Here is a 16,137-nt window from a genome sequence, read left to right as displayed (position 1 = left end):
ACAAAACTAAACATGAATAGAAGTAAACTCATTAAACTAAAATGAAAATAAAGGAAGTCGATCAATAAGGAAAACACAGACGGCACTTTGCAACTTGTAAAGTATGAGTCATCTACTATGAATAATCTGAAGACCTTGACTAAAGCCCAGCAGTGAAAGGTGTGTTTCTCATAAATAAGCACTAACATTTTATCCAAATATACTACTTCAAAAGAAACCTTTTATACGTAACAAGAGCAACAATGATGACTAAACTTTAGCCATAACTTCAAGCTGGGGTCGGCAGGTTTAGTTTGGTGGCATTAATCATTTAAAAAACTTTGAGCATAATGTAATTCTAATAGCCTGAGAAAAACCTGACTTCCACTCCTCCTCTTAGCTCTGTTTTCAGGCTTTAGGAAATCTAGCCTGTGATGGGTGACTCTGTCCAATAACAGGTCATTTCAGAGAGAGGGCGTTCCTATTGGCTCATCTGCAAGTGCAGATGTGCATGCACAACCCTTTTGTGAAAACTTGATGCGCACCATTTGACAGGTAACACAGCCAGCAGCTACGCTGGATCAGACTATGACACCCGCAAATGGGGAGTTTGCTGGCCAAATTCGAGTCGCTACAGCCGCCAACCCAAGGTCCATCCCCTGAGCTGCTGCCCACTTCAATCCTGGAGAAGCAGTTGAAAGCGGTGAGGAGTGAGGCAAAGGGACGGTGAGGTGGCTAATGGTCTGTGCTTTTTTCCCACCTTTTTTGCATTTCTGCCCACCTCAGCTGTAATTATGCAGTTTATCACAAATACTCTTATGGACCTGGCAAAGTGTCGCTGCGCCTAATTAATGTGGCACCTGTCAACTGTATTTCAAGGGCAAGTAAGATAGTAAACTTTATTTTTATTGCACATTTCACAGCCAGAGTTACAAGTTGCTTCACATGTGCACGAAAAAATTACAGTACCACAGAGTGCAAATATCACTTTCGTGAATTTCCAAGCAGAGAGACAAAAAAGAACATTAAAAAAATGAACATTATCATTAGAAAGCATATACTAATAAAGAAGAAAATCAGGGTATCATTATAGCAAAACAGAGCAGTTATAGTCCACAACCATCACTTACCTGTAGACTTTTCTTCCCATAAGCTATCCCTCTCCCATAGATGGCACTGACCAGCTCTGGGTCGCCCTTTAGTCAAAGACAACACATATCAGAACAATATTTTTGGCTTCAGCACAAAGGAAAGTAGTAGTAATAGTAGTAAATTAAAGGGATGTAGTAGGTGCAAAATAGCAACAGTGACACAACTTCAAAACACGCATTAAGAGTGAATTATCTGCTTCTCCAGTTGCAAACACACCTGTAATAAGAGTGAGAAGTGTTTGATGGCTTCATCATAAAGACCGTTGCCTATCAGGACGTAGCCTATAGCTGCAATGACAGAACAAATGATGATGAATAACTGGGAAAAATCATATATATATATATATATATATACAGTGCTGTGAAAAAGTATTAGCCCCCTTCCTGATTTCTTACTTTTTTGCATGTGTGTCACACTCAACTGTTTCAGATCATCAAACAAATTTAAATATTAAACAAAGATAACCCAAGTAAACATAAAATGCGTTTTTTCTGTGAAGATTTTATTTGTTAAGAGAAAAATACTATCCAAACCTACATGATCCTGTGTGAAAAAATAATTTCCCCCCTTGTTAAATGATGAGGTAATTGTGAGTAATCATATTATTGTGGAAAACTGAGTTCAATTTCATAGCCACACCCAGGCCTGATTGCTGCCAGACCTTTCAAATAAAGAGATCACTTAAAAAGAACCTGTCTGACAGGGTGAAGTCGGCCATACTGAACCCAAGACATCATGCCGCGATCCAAAGAAATTCAGGAGCAGATCAGAAGAAAAGTAATTGACGTGTCTCAGTCTGGACAAGGTTACAAAGCCATTTCTAAATCTTTGGGATTCCAGCGAACCACGGTGAGAGCCATTATCCACAAATGGAGAAAGCATGGTACAGTGGTGAACCTTCCCAGGAGTGGCAGGCCTACAAAAATTACCCCAAGAGCACAGTGGCGACTGATCCAAGAGGTCACAAAGGAACCCAGAACAACATCTAAACAACTGCAGGCCTCACTTGCCTCAGTCAAGGTCAGTGTTCATGACTCAACCACAGAAAGAGACGAGGCAAAAATGGCCTGCATGGCAGAGTTCCAAGGCGAAAGCCACTGCTGACAAAAAAGAACATAAAGTCTTGTCTCACTTTTGCCAAAAAACATTGTGATGATCCCCAAAGCTTTTGGGAAAATATTCTGTGGACTGATGAAACAAAAGTTGAACTTTTTGGAAGGAGTGCATCCCGTTACATCTGGCATAAAATGAACACAGCATTTGATAAAAAGAACATCACGCCAGCAGTGAAACATGGTGGTGGTTGTGTCATGGTTTGGGGCTGCTTTGCTGCTTCAGGACCTGGACAACCTGCTGTGATTGAAGGAACCATGAACTCTGCTCTCTACCAACAAATCCTGAAGGAGAATGTCCGGCCATCAGTTCGTGACCTCAAGCTGAAGCGCACTTGGGTTCTGCAGCAGGACAATGATCCAAAACAAACCAGCAAATCCACTTCTGAACGGCTTAAAAAAAAACAAAATGAGGGTTTTGGAGTGGCCTAGTCAAAGTCCAGACCTGAACCCAATTGAGATGCTGTGGCATGAACTTAAAAAGGCGGTTCATGCTCGGGAACCCTCCAGTGTGGCTGATTTAAAACAATTCTGCAATGAAGAGTGGGCCAAAATTCCTCCACAGCGATGTGAAAGACTCATTGCCAGTTATCGCAAACGCTTGACTGCAGTTGTTGCTGCTAAAGGTGGTTCAACCTGTTATTTGGTGTAGGGGGCAATTACTTTTTCACATGGGTCATGTAGGTTCAGATGGCTTTTTTTCCCTTAATAAATAAAATCGGCACTTAAAACTGCATTTTGTGTTTACTTGTGAGTTATCTTATAAACTTATATTTAAGTTTGCTTGATCTGAAATGGCTGAGTGACGAAAGGTGCAAAAAAAGTAAGAATTCAGTAAGGGGGCAAATACTTTTTCACAGCACTGTATGTATATATCTGTTTATTATAAATAAGGTTTGTACTGAGAACAACGTGCAAACTTACCAAGCTCTTCGTTTGTGTTGTGGTTATCTACGGGGAAGGGGATTTTTTTCTGTTCTATAAACAACTTGGCCTGGTTCTGTGGGAGATGGAGACAAAATCAACAATATGTATAGGTTAAAATGCTGACATGCGATGATAAAAAAAGGTTTCCTGTGTGAAGACTGTTAAAGATTGACAGGATGAAGCTGAAACAAAGAATAACACTGAAAAGTTCAAAACATGTCTCTATTTCTGACACTTTGCTAAATAAAAAAGCTAATTCAATATATTTGTAGAGCCTTAAAACAGTCTGTAAATAAAAGCCTTTGTCAAGAACATTTTTGGCAAGTTAAAAAGGCCTTTTAATTCAGCTTCCCAGCATCTCAAGGTTATACTGAGAAATTAATCCCCAGAGAACAGAGAATACAATCCTTTCAAGTGTCAAGGGCGCTTACTACTGCCAAGCAAAATTCTTGTGTAGTAATAAATATTCTGTGTATTGCATCAATGGGCTATTTTTCTTTCCCTTTCTCTATGTGTCACATTGAGTTTACCGTGTAATCCCGAATGGGGGAAAGCAGCATGACAAACATCATTATGGGATGCAAATTTGACAGCATGCAAATGTTGCTGTGGCAGCATTTTGGGTTTCCAAAACAGCGACAAGACAACTGACAAGACAAATACTTGCAGCATTTGTATCATCCGATAGCCTTGCATAACAAGAAGCAACGTCATCATAATGACAAACTCAGTCACTGCTGGCACAGGGTCATCAGCTCTTTCTGTTCTCTCTACCTTCTACGGCAGATATTTTCTTGAATGCTTGTTTTTTTCATTTGTCAGGCTTTTGTGGGGATAAAACTGCTTTGAATTACAAACACAAGCTCAGTCTTGGCCTCAAGTGGCTCTCACCTTGCAGCAGTGACGTACAGGTGAATTTAGGGTGTGGCCACAACCCTGTGACAGACCCACAATAGGCACGAAGAAAAGCCCCTTTATTATGATGGTTTTGCTTGCTTTTATTTTTTATTGGCATTATATCATTTCATGTACCTTACTATCACACAGCTCATGTATTGATGACTGACATTTCTTTTTTTAAATGAAAAACTATGTAAATAGATGTGTCACCCGGTGGTACATGAGAAGAACAAATAATCTATAGTGACAGTAGCTGCAGTACAGGTTTGTGTTATCGTAATTTTAAAATTTGTAGAAAATTTTCTCTGATCCCATTTTATATTGTTAATTCTGCATGCTGTTTCATAATTCCATATTTTTTTCCTCGATCATAATTTCAGCCTCTCTGTGCAGCAACAAAGGGTTAAGAAAAACAGAACAAAACAAACAAAAACGTACTAAAACACGAATAAATAAAAGCTACAAAATACAATACAAGGAGTAACAAATGGTAACTCATAAGTATATGTATATGTGTTTGTGCACTTATGACTTACACACATGCATGTTACACACATACATACACATGAAAAGAAAACAAAATGCAGAACCAAACAATGAAAACATAATGACGCTCCAGTGTGTGATTTCAGATAGCATGCTGGTGTTCTGGAAGCAAAGGGGGGTGATGTTTAACACAACAGCATCTGCCTGTAGTGTGATATATAACATATGTGCCTGGGAACGTTTTTTAAACAATATCAATGGCATAACACGCAGCAATCATTACTGTCCCTGTTACACGGCAGCTGATCTCGTCCTCTGCTCTGAGGGTAAAGAGCCTCATTGTCTCCCCAATTTATGGACATTTTTGGTTACTCTCTCCCCTCATCTCATGATCATACCTTATATACAGAATTGTGAGCTTGACATTGTTGGTTGTTAAAAGTGCATGACTTGAAAATGTCAACCAGAAGAGGTGGTTGGTTCTTTTCAGCTTACATAAATATGCCTATTTATCTCTTTGATATACAAACAATAACATTGTTGTTGTTTTTCCTCAGAAATAAAATCTGTGAGTCATAACTGTGAGGACTACAACATGAACAAGGAGTCATGTTTCATCAACAGATTAGAATAAATCAGTCTACAGGGAAAGATTCGCCAGGGTTTCTCAGTTTATTGACAGCATGCCGCACATAAATTTAACACAAAGTGCAGTGTTGTCCTTCTAAGAAAAAAAAGCTGTTAAGACTAGAAACCACAACTTGTTTTTAAAGGGAAACAGTTACAGAATGTGGCTGTGCTAGATCTGATTAGCGTGTGTGTGTGTGTGTGTGTGTTTGCGTGTGATCTCACCAGGATCTTTTCTGCGTTAAGTGAGAAAACTGACTCGCAGGGCGGGTTGCTTCCCTCCTCACAGTCTGGGTCTTCCAACTGTAGAATTGAGGACTCTGAAAAGAAAAAAAAGATTGAGAGCTTTTATTATCGGCACTAACACAACAGTTAATATCCATATGACCATTATGTGAATACACTTTTTAATTTAACATTTTCACAAACTCCCATCCTGCCAAGGAATTAGTCTTTTAAATCACATTTAAACTTTCTTGTGTGTCAAAGAGGAAATGTCCGAGATGTTGAGCAGACCTGACTAAACTCACTGTGGCATGTCAGCAATGTAGTTTGAAGAACTCCACCTAGTTCTGCACACCAGCAGGCAGTGCAACAACTAATTCATTAATCAGTTGGTGGTGGACTGACTCTTTGACAGCTTTTCATTGCACATATAAATAAAAATTTCAACACTACAAAGAGAACAACAAACCAAACTCTATTTAAACGTTTATTTGTTTAAAGAGGCTTTACTTGTATTTTTCATGTTTTCATCACTACTGCAAATGGCATGTATTTCGCGTGCTATTTACAAAAGCTTGCTGATTTCTGAAATGCATTTTTCATGGAAAACAATCCCGTCAAAGTGGACACTGTGCCTCTTTAATATTTCGTCAGCATTGTGTTATTATTGTGTGGTAAAAAGGTTTACACGTGAGCTGATTTATTAAGCCTCTATAGCATTACTACATAAATACAATATAACTCTAATAGTAATGAAAGCTGAACTGAGCCTGCTGAGCTGGCAGGCTTGGAGCTAGTAACATAACGTAAAAAATGTCAAAACTTCTGTTCAGCTTGTGCTAACACATGCAAGAGCACTGCGACGGCGATTTAAAAAGAGCGTCACTTTACTGCAGCACATTTATTGAACCGAGCAGCCGTAATCTCAACAGAATGTGATCTTGTACAACCAGTTCACCTGCCATTACTCCACCAAAACACCATGCCACCTCCCCATACAACCAGTTCCAGCTGTGAGAGGTGGTGAAGCCTCAACTCACACGTCCCCCAAACAGGCTTAAACAGATGCAATCACTCCTGGATTCTCAATTTTTTATCATTATCTGATTCATAACTGCACCACAACTTTACAATTTATTATGCATTGAATTTTGTGCTTCGTGCTCTATTTCCACCTCACACATGTATATGGTAGTGATGAGTTAAAAATCAATAAAGCATAGTATTGCAATAGTTGCATGGCAATATTGCATCAATACATGGATGCTAAGTATCAATATTTTATTATATAAATTGTTAATGATTCAAATACAATTTTTTTTGCCTACCAGAAAAATAAAATCAATTGCTTTTCAGTCCACTAGATACATGTTGCTGCAATAAATATTACTGAACTGAGATGAAAAGACTGAAAGCTTTATCTTATGAGATAAAACAAGCTTCAAGCTGAAAAAAGAGGTAATAAATCAAAATATTGTAACATGTCTTTTCACAATGCAAAAACATAACATTTAAAATTTGCAATAATGTTGTAGCATGATCTGAGTATTGTAATAATGTTGCAATGGGGGGCCTCCAGTGTCTCCCACCCTTAATTTGTGTACAGGAAAAATTTGCCCAATTTTGTTTACAAACATTGTATATTGTTGCTTAGTATTAAGGATGGATAAAAAAAATCAACACAGCATAGAATCTGGAGATATTGTGTCGAGACACAGAGAACAATTATTTAGTTACATAAATCAAATTATTAATATTACAAATACAAATTAAACTTTGAGTACCGTACTGGAATAACAAAATTAATTGCTTTTTCAGTCCACTAGATATATTTTGCTGCAAAAAAAAAAAACCTTCCTAAAGTGAGACGAACATAAATAAAAACTTTAATTATATTATATAAAACAGTTTTACAATTGGGACAAAATGTGCAGTTGAAGGTAATAAATTGCAGTATAAGACATCACAATACTCACATATCCCCTATAAAATCACAATACAACTGTAACGTGACTTAAGCACTGTGATATTATTTTATCATGGGGTTTTTTTTTGCTCATTAATTTACAGTATTGTATATTTTTGTTCCTATTTTTTGCTCTTAGCCACTGTAACATTAATTTTTCCTATCTATCCATAAAAAGCGGTGAACAGCGTGTCCCTAAAACTGAGATTTGATAAAAACCTGTACAGCTGGATGCATCAGTTGTAGGCAAAATTCACAAAAATGTTTCCGTTATGCTGTGATAAATATGTAATTTTGCTGTGGAGCGAGTTACAAACAAAATTATGTGTTTTATGAATGTAGTTTGGTGATGAACTGTTGGGGTAAGCTAAAATATGCAGTTTGCAAGTGAGTTTCTCGTTGAGTTTCGTTACTGTTAGGCACAGAAGAATATACTGTCGCTCCTGCGTTACTCCTGCCTGTGTTTTATCTTTGCTTTCAGACGTCGTCTAACCTCCTCAGCAACAAGAACAAGAGCTTATCTCAGTTATCTCCTCTGGGCTGTCAGCGCCTGGTGTTATTAGCTTAACGTTAGCTTACAAACGGCTCCACGGTGACAGTTGAACCGGGGAGGACGTGGCAAAGTAACAGAAACAGAGAGACTTTTACCGCAGTCCGCCGCGTACTCTTCCCACTCGGACAGCGAGCTGCATCCCTGCTTGTGGAGCTCATTGTTGAACAAAGTGAGAGTGGAGAAATACTCGGAGGAGAAGATTGCCCGACACAGGTACAACAGTGAGAGCGCTACCACAACAACAGCCCGGCTGGCAGGGGCCATGTTGTGCTACATGTGTGACGCCAGAGAGCGGAAGCTGCTGCAGTTCAACGAACACGCCCCCCTCACGCGCAAGGCTCCGGGAGGCGAAGAAGAAGAAGAAGAAGAAGACCGCAGCCGGAGAGGACGATTTAACTACGGTTCCCAGCGTACCCTGCGGCTGTCAAATTTGTCAAAAAGTGTTTCCGGGAGATTTTCAAATTGAACATTAATCTACACAATTTTAGCTTTGTTAATATAAATATTAATAAATCTAGATCAAGGTCTGCTTTATTTGCCACATACACACGGAAAAAATATTCAATATATATATATATTTTTTAGGGGGGAAATGGGCTTATTACCATGTCCCCAGCACAAATAAATCAACTTCTACAGGAATTCACCAGTCTACTTATAGGGGTAGATTTTTCTCAGTGCTTTTGATTTGCCACAACGTTTTTCTGATTCAAACATGTCAATCTTTGTTTAAAATGCAAAATAAAAGACAAAAGATTAAAAATGGGCCCATATGTTGCTGCATAATAGGAACGATCCAACTACAATTAATTATATACGATTACTGTTCTGTATCAGTAATCTAAATGATCAAAGTAACTAATGTTGTGAAATAAATATAATTGAGTGAAAATAACAACATGTCTCCCTCAGATTAGTGAAGTACAAGTATAAAGTAGATTAAAATGGAATCATTCAAGTAAAATGCTTATATTTCAATACGACTATTTGGCAGTAAACCAGGGAAACTACGAAAGAATAACACTTTAATAGTTTTCTTGCAATAAATCAGTTTCTTAACCATAGACTTTAATAGGAACGGTATAGATTGTATATACTGTGTGCATATCTAGATAGTCTTCTATAGTTGAACTAGTGCACTAGAATAAACAAATAAAATAGAATAAAATAAATAAACAAATCTTAAAGGGCTCTGAGTTAAACGATTGACTATCAGCTCTTTTATTGTGAAGGCGGAACCGCATGGACTCTCGTCCCTTCCGCTGTGATTGGCTCACATGCTAGTTGAGTTTTGTAGTTAGCATTTCTCAGGGCGAATGATGGAGAAAGATGGCTTTAGGTGTGTTGAATGTAACCAAAAAGCAACGGAGTTACATCGGGATTACAGTAACGGGATCCTGAAGATAACCATATGTGTGCGTTACATTTTTGGATCTTGTATTAAAGTTATTAGGCTCACAGATTATGATGAAGATGCTAGCTGAAATGGTTTGCCTCAAAGATGTTACAGCGACTGCAGATATGTTATTACTACTTTCTAAAGCTAAAGTGTGTGTGTGTGTGTGTGTGTGTGTGTGTGTGTGTGTGTCCAGGAGTCGTGCCAGAAGCCAGTGGACAAATACATTGAATATGACCCAGTTATCATCCTGATTGATGCTATTCTGTGTAAGACGCAGGCGTTCAGACACATCCTGTTCAACACAAGCTTGAATGTAAGTAACACAGACAGTTGTAAGGGACTGTTCATAATTTTTCATAGGGGAGGGGGAGGTGCGAAACGGAGGAGGTACTTCAAATGTTTAAGCGCTTAGGAGGAAGTTATGTTTTGTTTTTTCTATACTCACACCATTTATCAAAGCAAGAAACTTTGAATTATGGTTATTTATGCTGAAGGAAGGGTTATACATTTTCCCATAGTCACTAAGGGGAGAGTAGAGGAAGGGGTTATGATATAAAAAAAAAAATGAAGTCACACCGCAGCAGCCCCTCTACTCTGATAAATAACATACCAACTCTAACTTCCTTGCATATGTGCAAAAAACAATGATAGTTTAAACAATTTAAACTTATGTTATAGCTGTGTGTTGATTGGTGCATGTCCTGCGATCATAACAAACATTGTGGTGACACTTAAGTTATTAAAGTGGTGTGATGCTCCACCCATACATCCACATATATTGTTCATACAGATACTGTCATGTGTATGTGCGCTCAGGAGTGGTGAAATGTAACTTAATGTGTTTACTCAAGTAATGCACTCGTGTACAAATTTGAGGCACTTGTACTTGAATATTTCCATTTAATGCAACTTTATAGTTCCACTTCACAACATTGTAAAGGGAAGTATTGTACTATTTACTGCGCTGCATTTATCTGACGGGTTTAGTGGCTTTTCTGATTACAGTTTTTCATCCCTTTCCTGTATAGTGAAAACCTTGTATCTCTAGATTTGATGACTTTAAATAAAGGATCTGAATACTTCTTCTACCACTGTTGTACATGTATACTTCATGTGTGTTTTTGTACCTCTTCCCCTCCGCCTCTCCAGATCCACTGGAAGTTGTGTGTGTTCTGCCTGCTGTGCGAGGCGTACCTCAGGTGGTCTCTGCTTCATGGCTCCGAGCAGAGCAGTGACCCCGCTGACATCATCAGGTACACCAAGGAATGGGATTTCTACCACATGTTTGGATTGGCCGCTCTCGGTAAGATGATGAAACCAGAATTCCTTAATACATCTGTTATAAGAGCACTGTTTGTCTCACTGTGTGCTATGTTAGAGAACCAGAGCTAACTTCCTACTGGGAACATATGGACGCTTTCAGTCAGTGCTGGAATGTGACTGAGTACATTTATTCAAGTACTGTACAATTTTGAAGTACTTAACTTGAGTTTTTACATTTTATACTCCACATAATTTTGGAAGCCAGTTATGTACTTTGTGCTTCACTACATTTATCTGACAACATGAGATGCAGATTCAGATTAATAACACAGAACCGAGAAATTCTGATCTGTTTTTATGGGATATAAAGCAATTAAAATGAGCTCCATGTTTAAACACATTAATGTATCACTAATTATAATCCTGTGATATAATACATATTTTTTTTTCTGAAATGGGCCATTCTGCGTAATGAGTATTTTTACATTTAGTACTTCTTGTATATTTTGGTGCCAATATGCATGTACTTTTAATGTACTTAAACATGTTATTGAGTATTTTGACGCTCTTTTATTGCTACTTTTACTCAAGTAAAAGATCAGAATACTTCCTCCACCATTGCAAGTAGGTTTTTATATACAAGGAATTGTACATGATGTGTGGTGTGGTGCATGATGGTCAAAAAAGACACAAAATAAATTCTGTAACAGTCAAGAGTCAAAAATATAAACTACATGCAACAGAAATTGAAGACCAGCCCACAAGTTATTAATTGTTGTATGGTCCTTTTTTTGTATTAATAATTCACCCTGTAAAATGGTGTAAAAATAGAAAAGAAATTGCCTTTCCCAAGTTCCAGATATTTAATTTACAATGATATAAAACAAAGAAAAGCAACAAATCCTTTTAATTTGAAAGGCTGGAACCAGAGAATGGTTAACATTTTTGCTTTCACAAATGACAACTTTAAAATTGCTGTTGATTTCTTTTCTGTGAGTCAACTAATCATTTATCCTGGAGTCAAGCACCCTCCGGTATACAGGAAAAGAAATGACAAACCCCCGAAATGTTGCTCTTGTTGATAAAGACTGAATCTTGCATCCATACAAGAGACTACAAATAAGTATCCAACACCTTTTGCACTAAAAAGTAATTTATCATTCAAACATCTATCTGCGTCTGATGTGTCTGTGTTGGTGGTGCAGAGCTGTCAGCGTTCTGCGGCGGCGTGCTGTGGTTCCTTTGGGTGGTGGATGGTCGCCTGCAGGGTGGGACCCTCGAGCCCAGCCTGCTCCTCAGAGCGCTGCTGCTGTCCTGCTACGGCAAGGTCCTCCTCATCCCCGCTGTCATCTGGGAGCACGACTACTCTCCGCTCTGCTTCGGCCTCATCAAGATGTTTGTGCTCACCTCGAACTCACAGGCGATCAGAGGTGGGAGGATGTAGCTGTCTGAGGATCATTCTCTCAGTATCTTCCTCTGGTGTTCTCCAGTGAGACATAGTTTTGCTTTAAAGATATGACTTTATTATAAAAATTACTTTGTTCTGAGGTTGACCCGTGTACCTTGTGAGACACAGGAGAGTACTGGTATTTCATTCTTCAAATACCACTTTGAAGTACCAGCAGGTGGCAACTAACTCTCTTTGTTTCAAACAAATCCCCCTGCTGCTGGTGCTCCTCACTACATAGACCCCCCCCCCCAAGACTGAAAACAAATCCATTACATAACAGAAAGGTTTTGCTCCGTGTTTCTTGTATTTGTAGAATTATTTCAGCAGCAGCAGCAGCTCTGGAAACATTAATCTGCTCATTGTATTCGGCAGCTCGCCTGTGAGCAGCTGACAGCGTGATGTTGTCGAGTGATTTATGGTGTGATGAGGAGTTTCTCTGCGTCATACTCGCAATGAACAAATGGCATCAGTGTGTCTAATGACAGGTGCAAGCATGTAGTGAACGTAGTCTTTTCACTGTTTTATTTTTACTCTTTGATATCACATTGCCACCTGTCAGTGGCAGGATGGAGCTTGGTGATCGTATGTCAAGTTAAAAAATTAACTTCTCACTAGATTTGTGAAACTTTCGTAGTTTGCACATTCCCTGCATGATTCAGACTTGCTTTGACTAATATTAAAACAAAAACCGTCTGTGTGCAGTTCTAATTTTCTTATCCTTCTCTCTCCTCTCCATCTCCTCTCCAGTGATCCTGAACAGCAGTAGACGCCTGTCGTTGCTGGCCGTGTGTTTAGGCCTGCTGTCAGAGACGTGCGTCGCTCAGGCCTGTAAAAAGCTTTCGTGGAGCATCCAGGACATGTTGACATTTGAATGAATGAGACATATGTCTCAGGGATGAACAAGTGATTGTGGAAGCTGTGCCAGAGAGAGGCAGTTTTTAATGAGCCCTCTACACGTGGAGCCGGAGAAGAAGAGGGATGTTTTGAAGTTTTTGTGTTTTCTTTTTTTTTATTCTCGAACAGAGACAGAAAGCAACAGAAAAGACATTGTCATTATTTATTAATACTCTTATAAAGAAAAAGATCTTCATTTTCTATGAATATGGAGGAGGTGGCAGTGGCCCTCTCTTATTTTCTTTTTTTCGGTTTTAAAGTGGAAAATGAGCTCAGGATTCCTGTGAGATTTTTACTTGATTTAATTACTTTATTAAGACAGACATCGAGAGAGGAGCTACAGCATCCCTGGATCTAACTTGTGCCTTCTAGCAGACTTGAAATGCTTTTAAAAGACTTAAGTCTGACACCTTCTCTCGTCTAGACAAAGTGACAAAGTTTTTACTCATGCGCTATAAGATTTAGCAAATGATTGGGAATCTTGCAGGGTCACTATTTGCAAGACTGCAACTTATTTTCTTTTGAGATTATTACCCATCATGCTCCTGGTGAAAAACGTTACGCCACAATACCTTACATGTCCGCAAAAACGCACAACTGTAGAAATACAAGAGAAAATGCATTGTATGTCAACAGTATTCTAATCTATTCGGCATCAATAGAATATTTAAAGATAAACTGTGTTTGTGTACAAACTTTGCATTATGGCTTTTGTCGCCTCGACTCGTCACCAGCCTCGGTTGGATAGCTGCACTATTTTAGTGATCAGGATGTCAAAAATGATGATTTATCACTGGAATAAGTGCTGGTTGGTGGATCAGATACATGAACTAAACACCAACTCTTGTTTGCTCCAAAACGTCACCTGTTTTTCCTCCCCTTCCACAGCACAAGAGAACCGAAACTTGGTCACATTCTGTCCCCTCCACGATAACTTTCTATCCGGTTTGCTGCTTCTGTTTGGTGCCAGGAGAGAGTGCTCCCATCGGTTGCTGACAATGTTGTCGTCGTCGAACTTCACTATTTGCATGAGCCAAAACTTAAGATTAAGGATAATATGAAACATGTTTGATTTTGTAGGAACATCAAGACCAAAAAAGCCTGATTAAGACAAGTCGAACTGAGTTTTATGACCAAATTCTAGCAAAACTCTCATGGTTTTATTACAACACTGGACATTTTTCTTCAGCACTAAAAGTGCTTGAAAAGTTTTGCAGCATAAGGCCTGTCGTCTGTTTCTCAGGGCCATTCTCTACGATTGACACAAACACAGACGCTGAGGTTGTGATTTGGTAATAACTACTTCTGTGTTTGGACAGGACCCAGATGACAGTCTTCACATTCTTTGGCTGATTGGTGAAATACTTATCTTAACTCACACACATACAGAAACACACAAAGGGTGGATTGTGGGAGTGAAATAGGGATAAGTGGAAAAATAAAGCAGACTTCCCCCGTTATTTATTGCTATGCTAAAAGTTTATATGTGTCAGTGTGATAGAGGAGGGACAACTGATATTAAAGTTCTGGTTTAAGCAGGATTGGATTTTTGCTATAAGAAACCAGTATTTTGTTTTAGAATGAAACTATGAATTAAAAGTAATAAAAACCATAATGTTTGAACCTATAAAATTTCAGAAAATACTGAGAAATCATCTTCAAATTGCTTTTTTTTTGTCTGACCAACAGTCCAGAAGCCCAAAATATGTCATTTTCAAACAGCAAATATCCTCACATTTTGTGGCACTGGAACCAGAAAATGTTTGGTATTTTTGAGCTATAATAAACTTAGAATGATTATTTGATTATTCAAACTGTTGCTGATTAGTTTTCTGTCAACTAATCGCTTAAACCACTCATTGTTTAAGCTGCAGACTTTATTAAATTTGACGGTTGTTATGACAAATCAATTATGAAATACCTAAATTATTTCTATCTCTATGTTTTCCACCATTTTTTTTTTTTTACTTTTGTCATCAAACTTACTACTGAAACTAAAATTCCTTCAGGTCAATTGCAAATGTAGGCAGGTGAGGTATTTATTTGCTGCAGGTTTCACAGGTTCACAGAGTTTTAAGTGAAATCTTGTAACACCAAAACTAGAGCAGATATCTGGATAAACTTTACAAAGACACCATTTACTTTCCCTGGAATGTTTGTGTCTGTAAATAGTTATTTTCAATCAGTAAAACAAGCAGAGTGTCTGAGGAATGAGAGGAATTTATCCACTGTTTATCCACTGCACTTACCTACAGTTATAAAGGGGGCAGCTGAACAGGCCTCGGCCCTCGGGAGCCTTTGCAGGAGTCCTGTCATTGTTATGAACGGTTGCGTGAGACTGAATTCTTTCTGAACAAAACCATCTGCAGACAGACATCTTGGCACACAAGATGTGATGATATTCTCTATTTGAAACTGTCAACATACATAGTATGAGAAGAAAACATCCGAATCACGCATACAGATGAAGCATTGAGAAAACAAAAGGAAGTGCCAAACAAAACAAGACAACAACAAAAAACCTTTAAATAAATAGATGAAATAGATTCCTTTTATTCTGGCTGGTTGATGAAGCATACTTCACTTCTGGTGTCCCTGCTACAGACACCTGACACCAAAACTTCTGTACACTGCGATACAGAGAGAACTTTCCCTGGCGGCGAAAGGCTTAATCAGCATTATGTAAACTCATTTGGCGAGGGCTTAAAAGTAATGGACATTGATTTATGGAGGAGTCCTGAACTCTGGCTTTAAAGCTGCTAATGTCTTTGACAATGCTGTGAAGAAGGTGTTCTGCATTTTGCTCCTTTGATTTAAATACTGCACATTTTTAAATGACAGGTTTTCTCACTGGTCTTTCTGAATTTTTGTTAAAAATTAAGATTCATATCAGGAGAAATATCCCAAATATTCTGTTTATTCAAGGCAAATCTCAACTTTTTGCTTGTTATTCGTACATCTGTACTTTCTGCATTTATTACAAAAGACATAATGTTGAAATAGCTGTGGCTTTATGTCACAGACAAGCCCTAACGTTTGGCAGGGATTTAAGTTTCTGTGTTAGATTGAAACGAACAAACTTGTGGAGCGAGTTTGCTACGAGCTTCACAGAAACACACATAAATGTTGCACTATGTGCTCTCTGACCTGTCTGTCATCTAAAAGAATGACAAGAGAAAATAAAACATTTGTATTTAAACAGTA

At 38.3% G+C, this 16,137-nt stretch overlaps 2 protein-coding genes across 3 annotated transcripts in view; one reads left to right on the top strand and one right to left on the bottom strand.

The window, feature by feature from the left end:
* Nucleotides 1-8,270, bottom strand: part of ttc13 (tetratricopeptide repeat domain 13) — a 31,451-nt gene extending 23,181 nt beyond the window's left edge. For both annotated transcript variants that reach the window (XM_042503669.2, XM_042503670.2), the window contains exons 1-5: nucleotides 8,023-8,270; nucleotides 5,409-5,503; nucleotides 3,168-3,243; nucleotides 1,348-1,418; nucleotides 1,110-1,175 (exon numbers count right to left, since the gene is read on the bottom strand). In XM_042503669.2, coding sequence (XP_042359603.1) covers nucleotides 1,110-1,175; nucleotides 1,348-1,418; nucleotides 3,168-3,243; nucleotides 5,409-5,503; nucleotides 8,023-8,191 — 477 coding nt within the window. In that variant the 5' untranslated portion in view covers nucleotides 8,192-8,270. The remainder of the gene's footprint in view (nucleotides 1-1,109; nucleotides 1,176-1,347; nucleotides 1,419-3,167; nucleotides 3,244-5,408; nucleotides 5,504-8,022) is intronic.
* Nucleotides 8,271-9,181: 911 nt separating this feature from the next.
* Nucleotides 9,182-16,137, top strand: arv1 (ARV1 fatty acid homeostasis modulator). The gene is made up of 5 exons (XM_042503548.2): nucleotides 9,182-9,342; nucleotides 9,520-9,639; nucleotides 10,476-10,629; nucleotides 11,795-12,019; nucleotides 12,787-16,137. The coding sequence occupies exons 1-5, from the start codon at nucleotides 9,244-9,246 to the stop codon at nucleotides 12,912-12,914; spliced, it is 726 nt and encodes a 241-aa protein (XP_042359482.2). The 5' UTR covers nucleotides 9,182-9,243; the 3' UTR covers nucleotides 12,915-16,137.

The sequence above is a fragment of the Plectropomus leopardus genome, chromosome 16 (assembly GCF_026936395.1).
Source record: "Plectropomus leopardus strain MGB_pleo_1.0 chromosome 16, ASM2693639v1, whole genome shotgun sequence".
Classification (NCBI taxonomy): Eukaryota; Metazoa; Chordata; class Actinopteri; order Perciformes; family Serranidae; genus Plectropomus; species Plectropomus leopardus.
This window is presented reverse-complemented; position numbering and strand designations above follow the sequence as displayed.

What these genes read in the sequence shown, in the direction of transcription:
- arv1 (XM_042503548.2), top strand. Translation starts at nt 9,244, where the DNA reads ATGATGGAGAAAGATGGCTTTAGGTGTGTTGAATGTAACCAAAAAGCA. An exon ending in TCCTGAAGATAACCATATGT is followed by an intron (nt 9,343 to 9,519) that starts GTGCGTTACATT and finishes GTGTGTGTCCAG; the next exon opens with GAGTCGTGCCAGAAGCCAGT. An exon ending in TGTTCAACACAAGCTTGAAT is followed by an intron (nt 9,640 to 10,475) that starts GTAAGTAACACA and finishes CCGCCTCTCCAG; the next exon opens with ATCCACTGGAAGTTGTGTGT.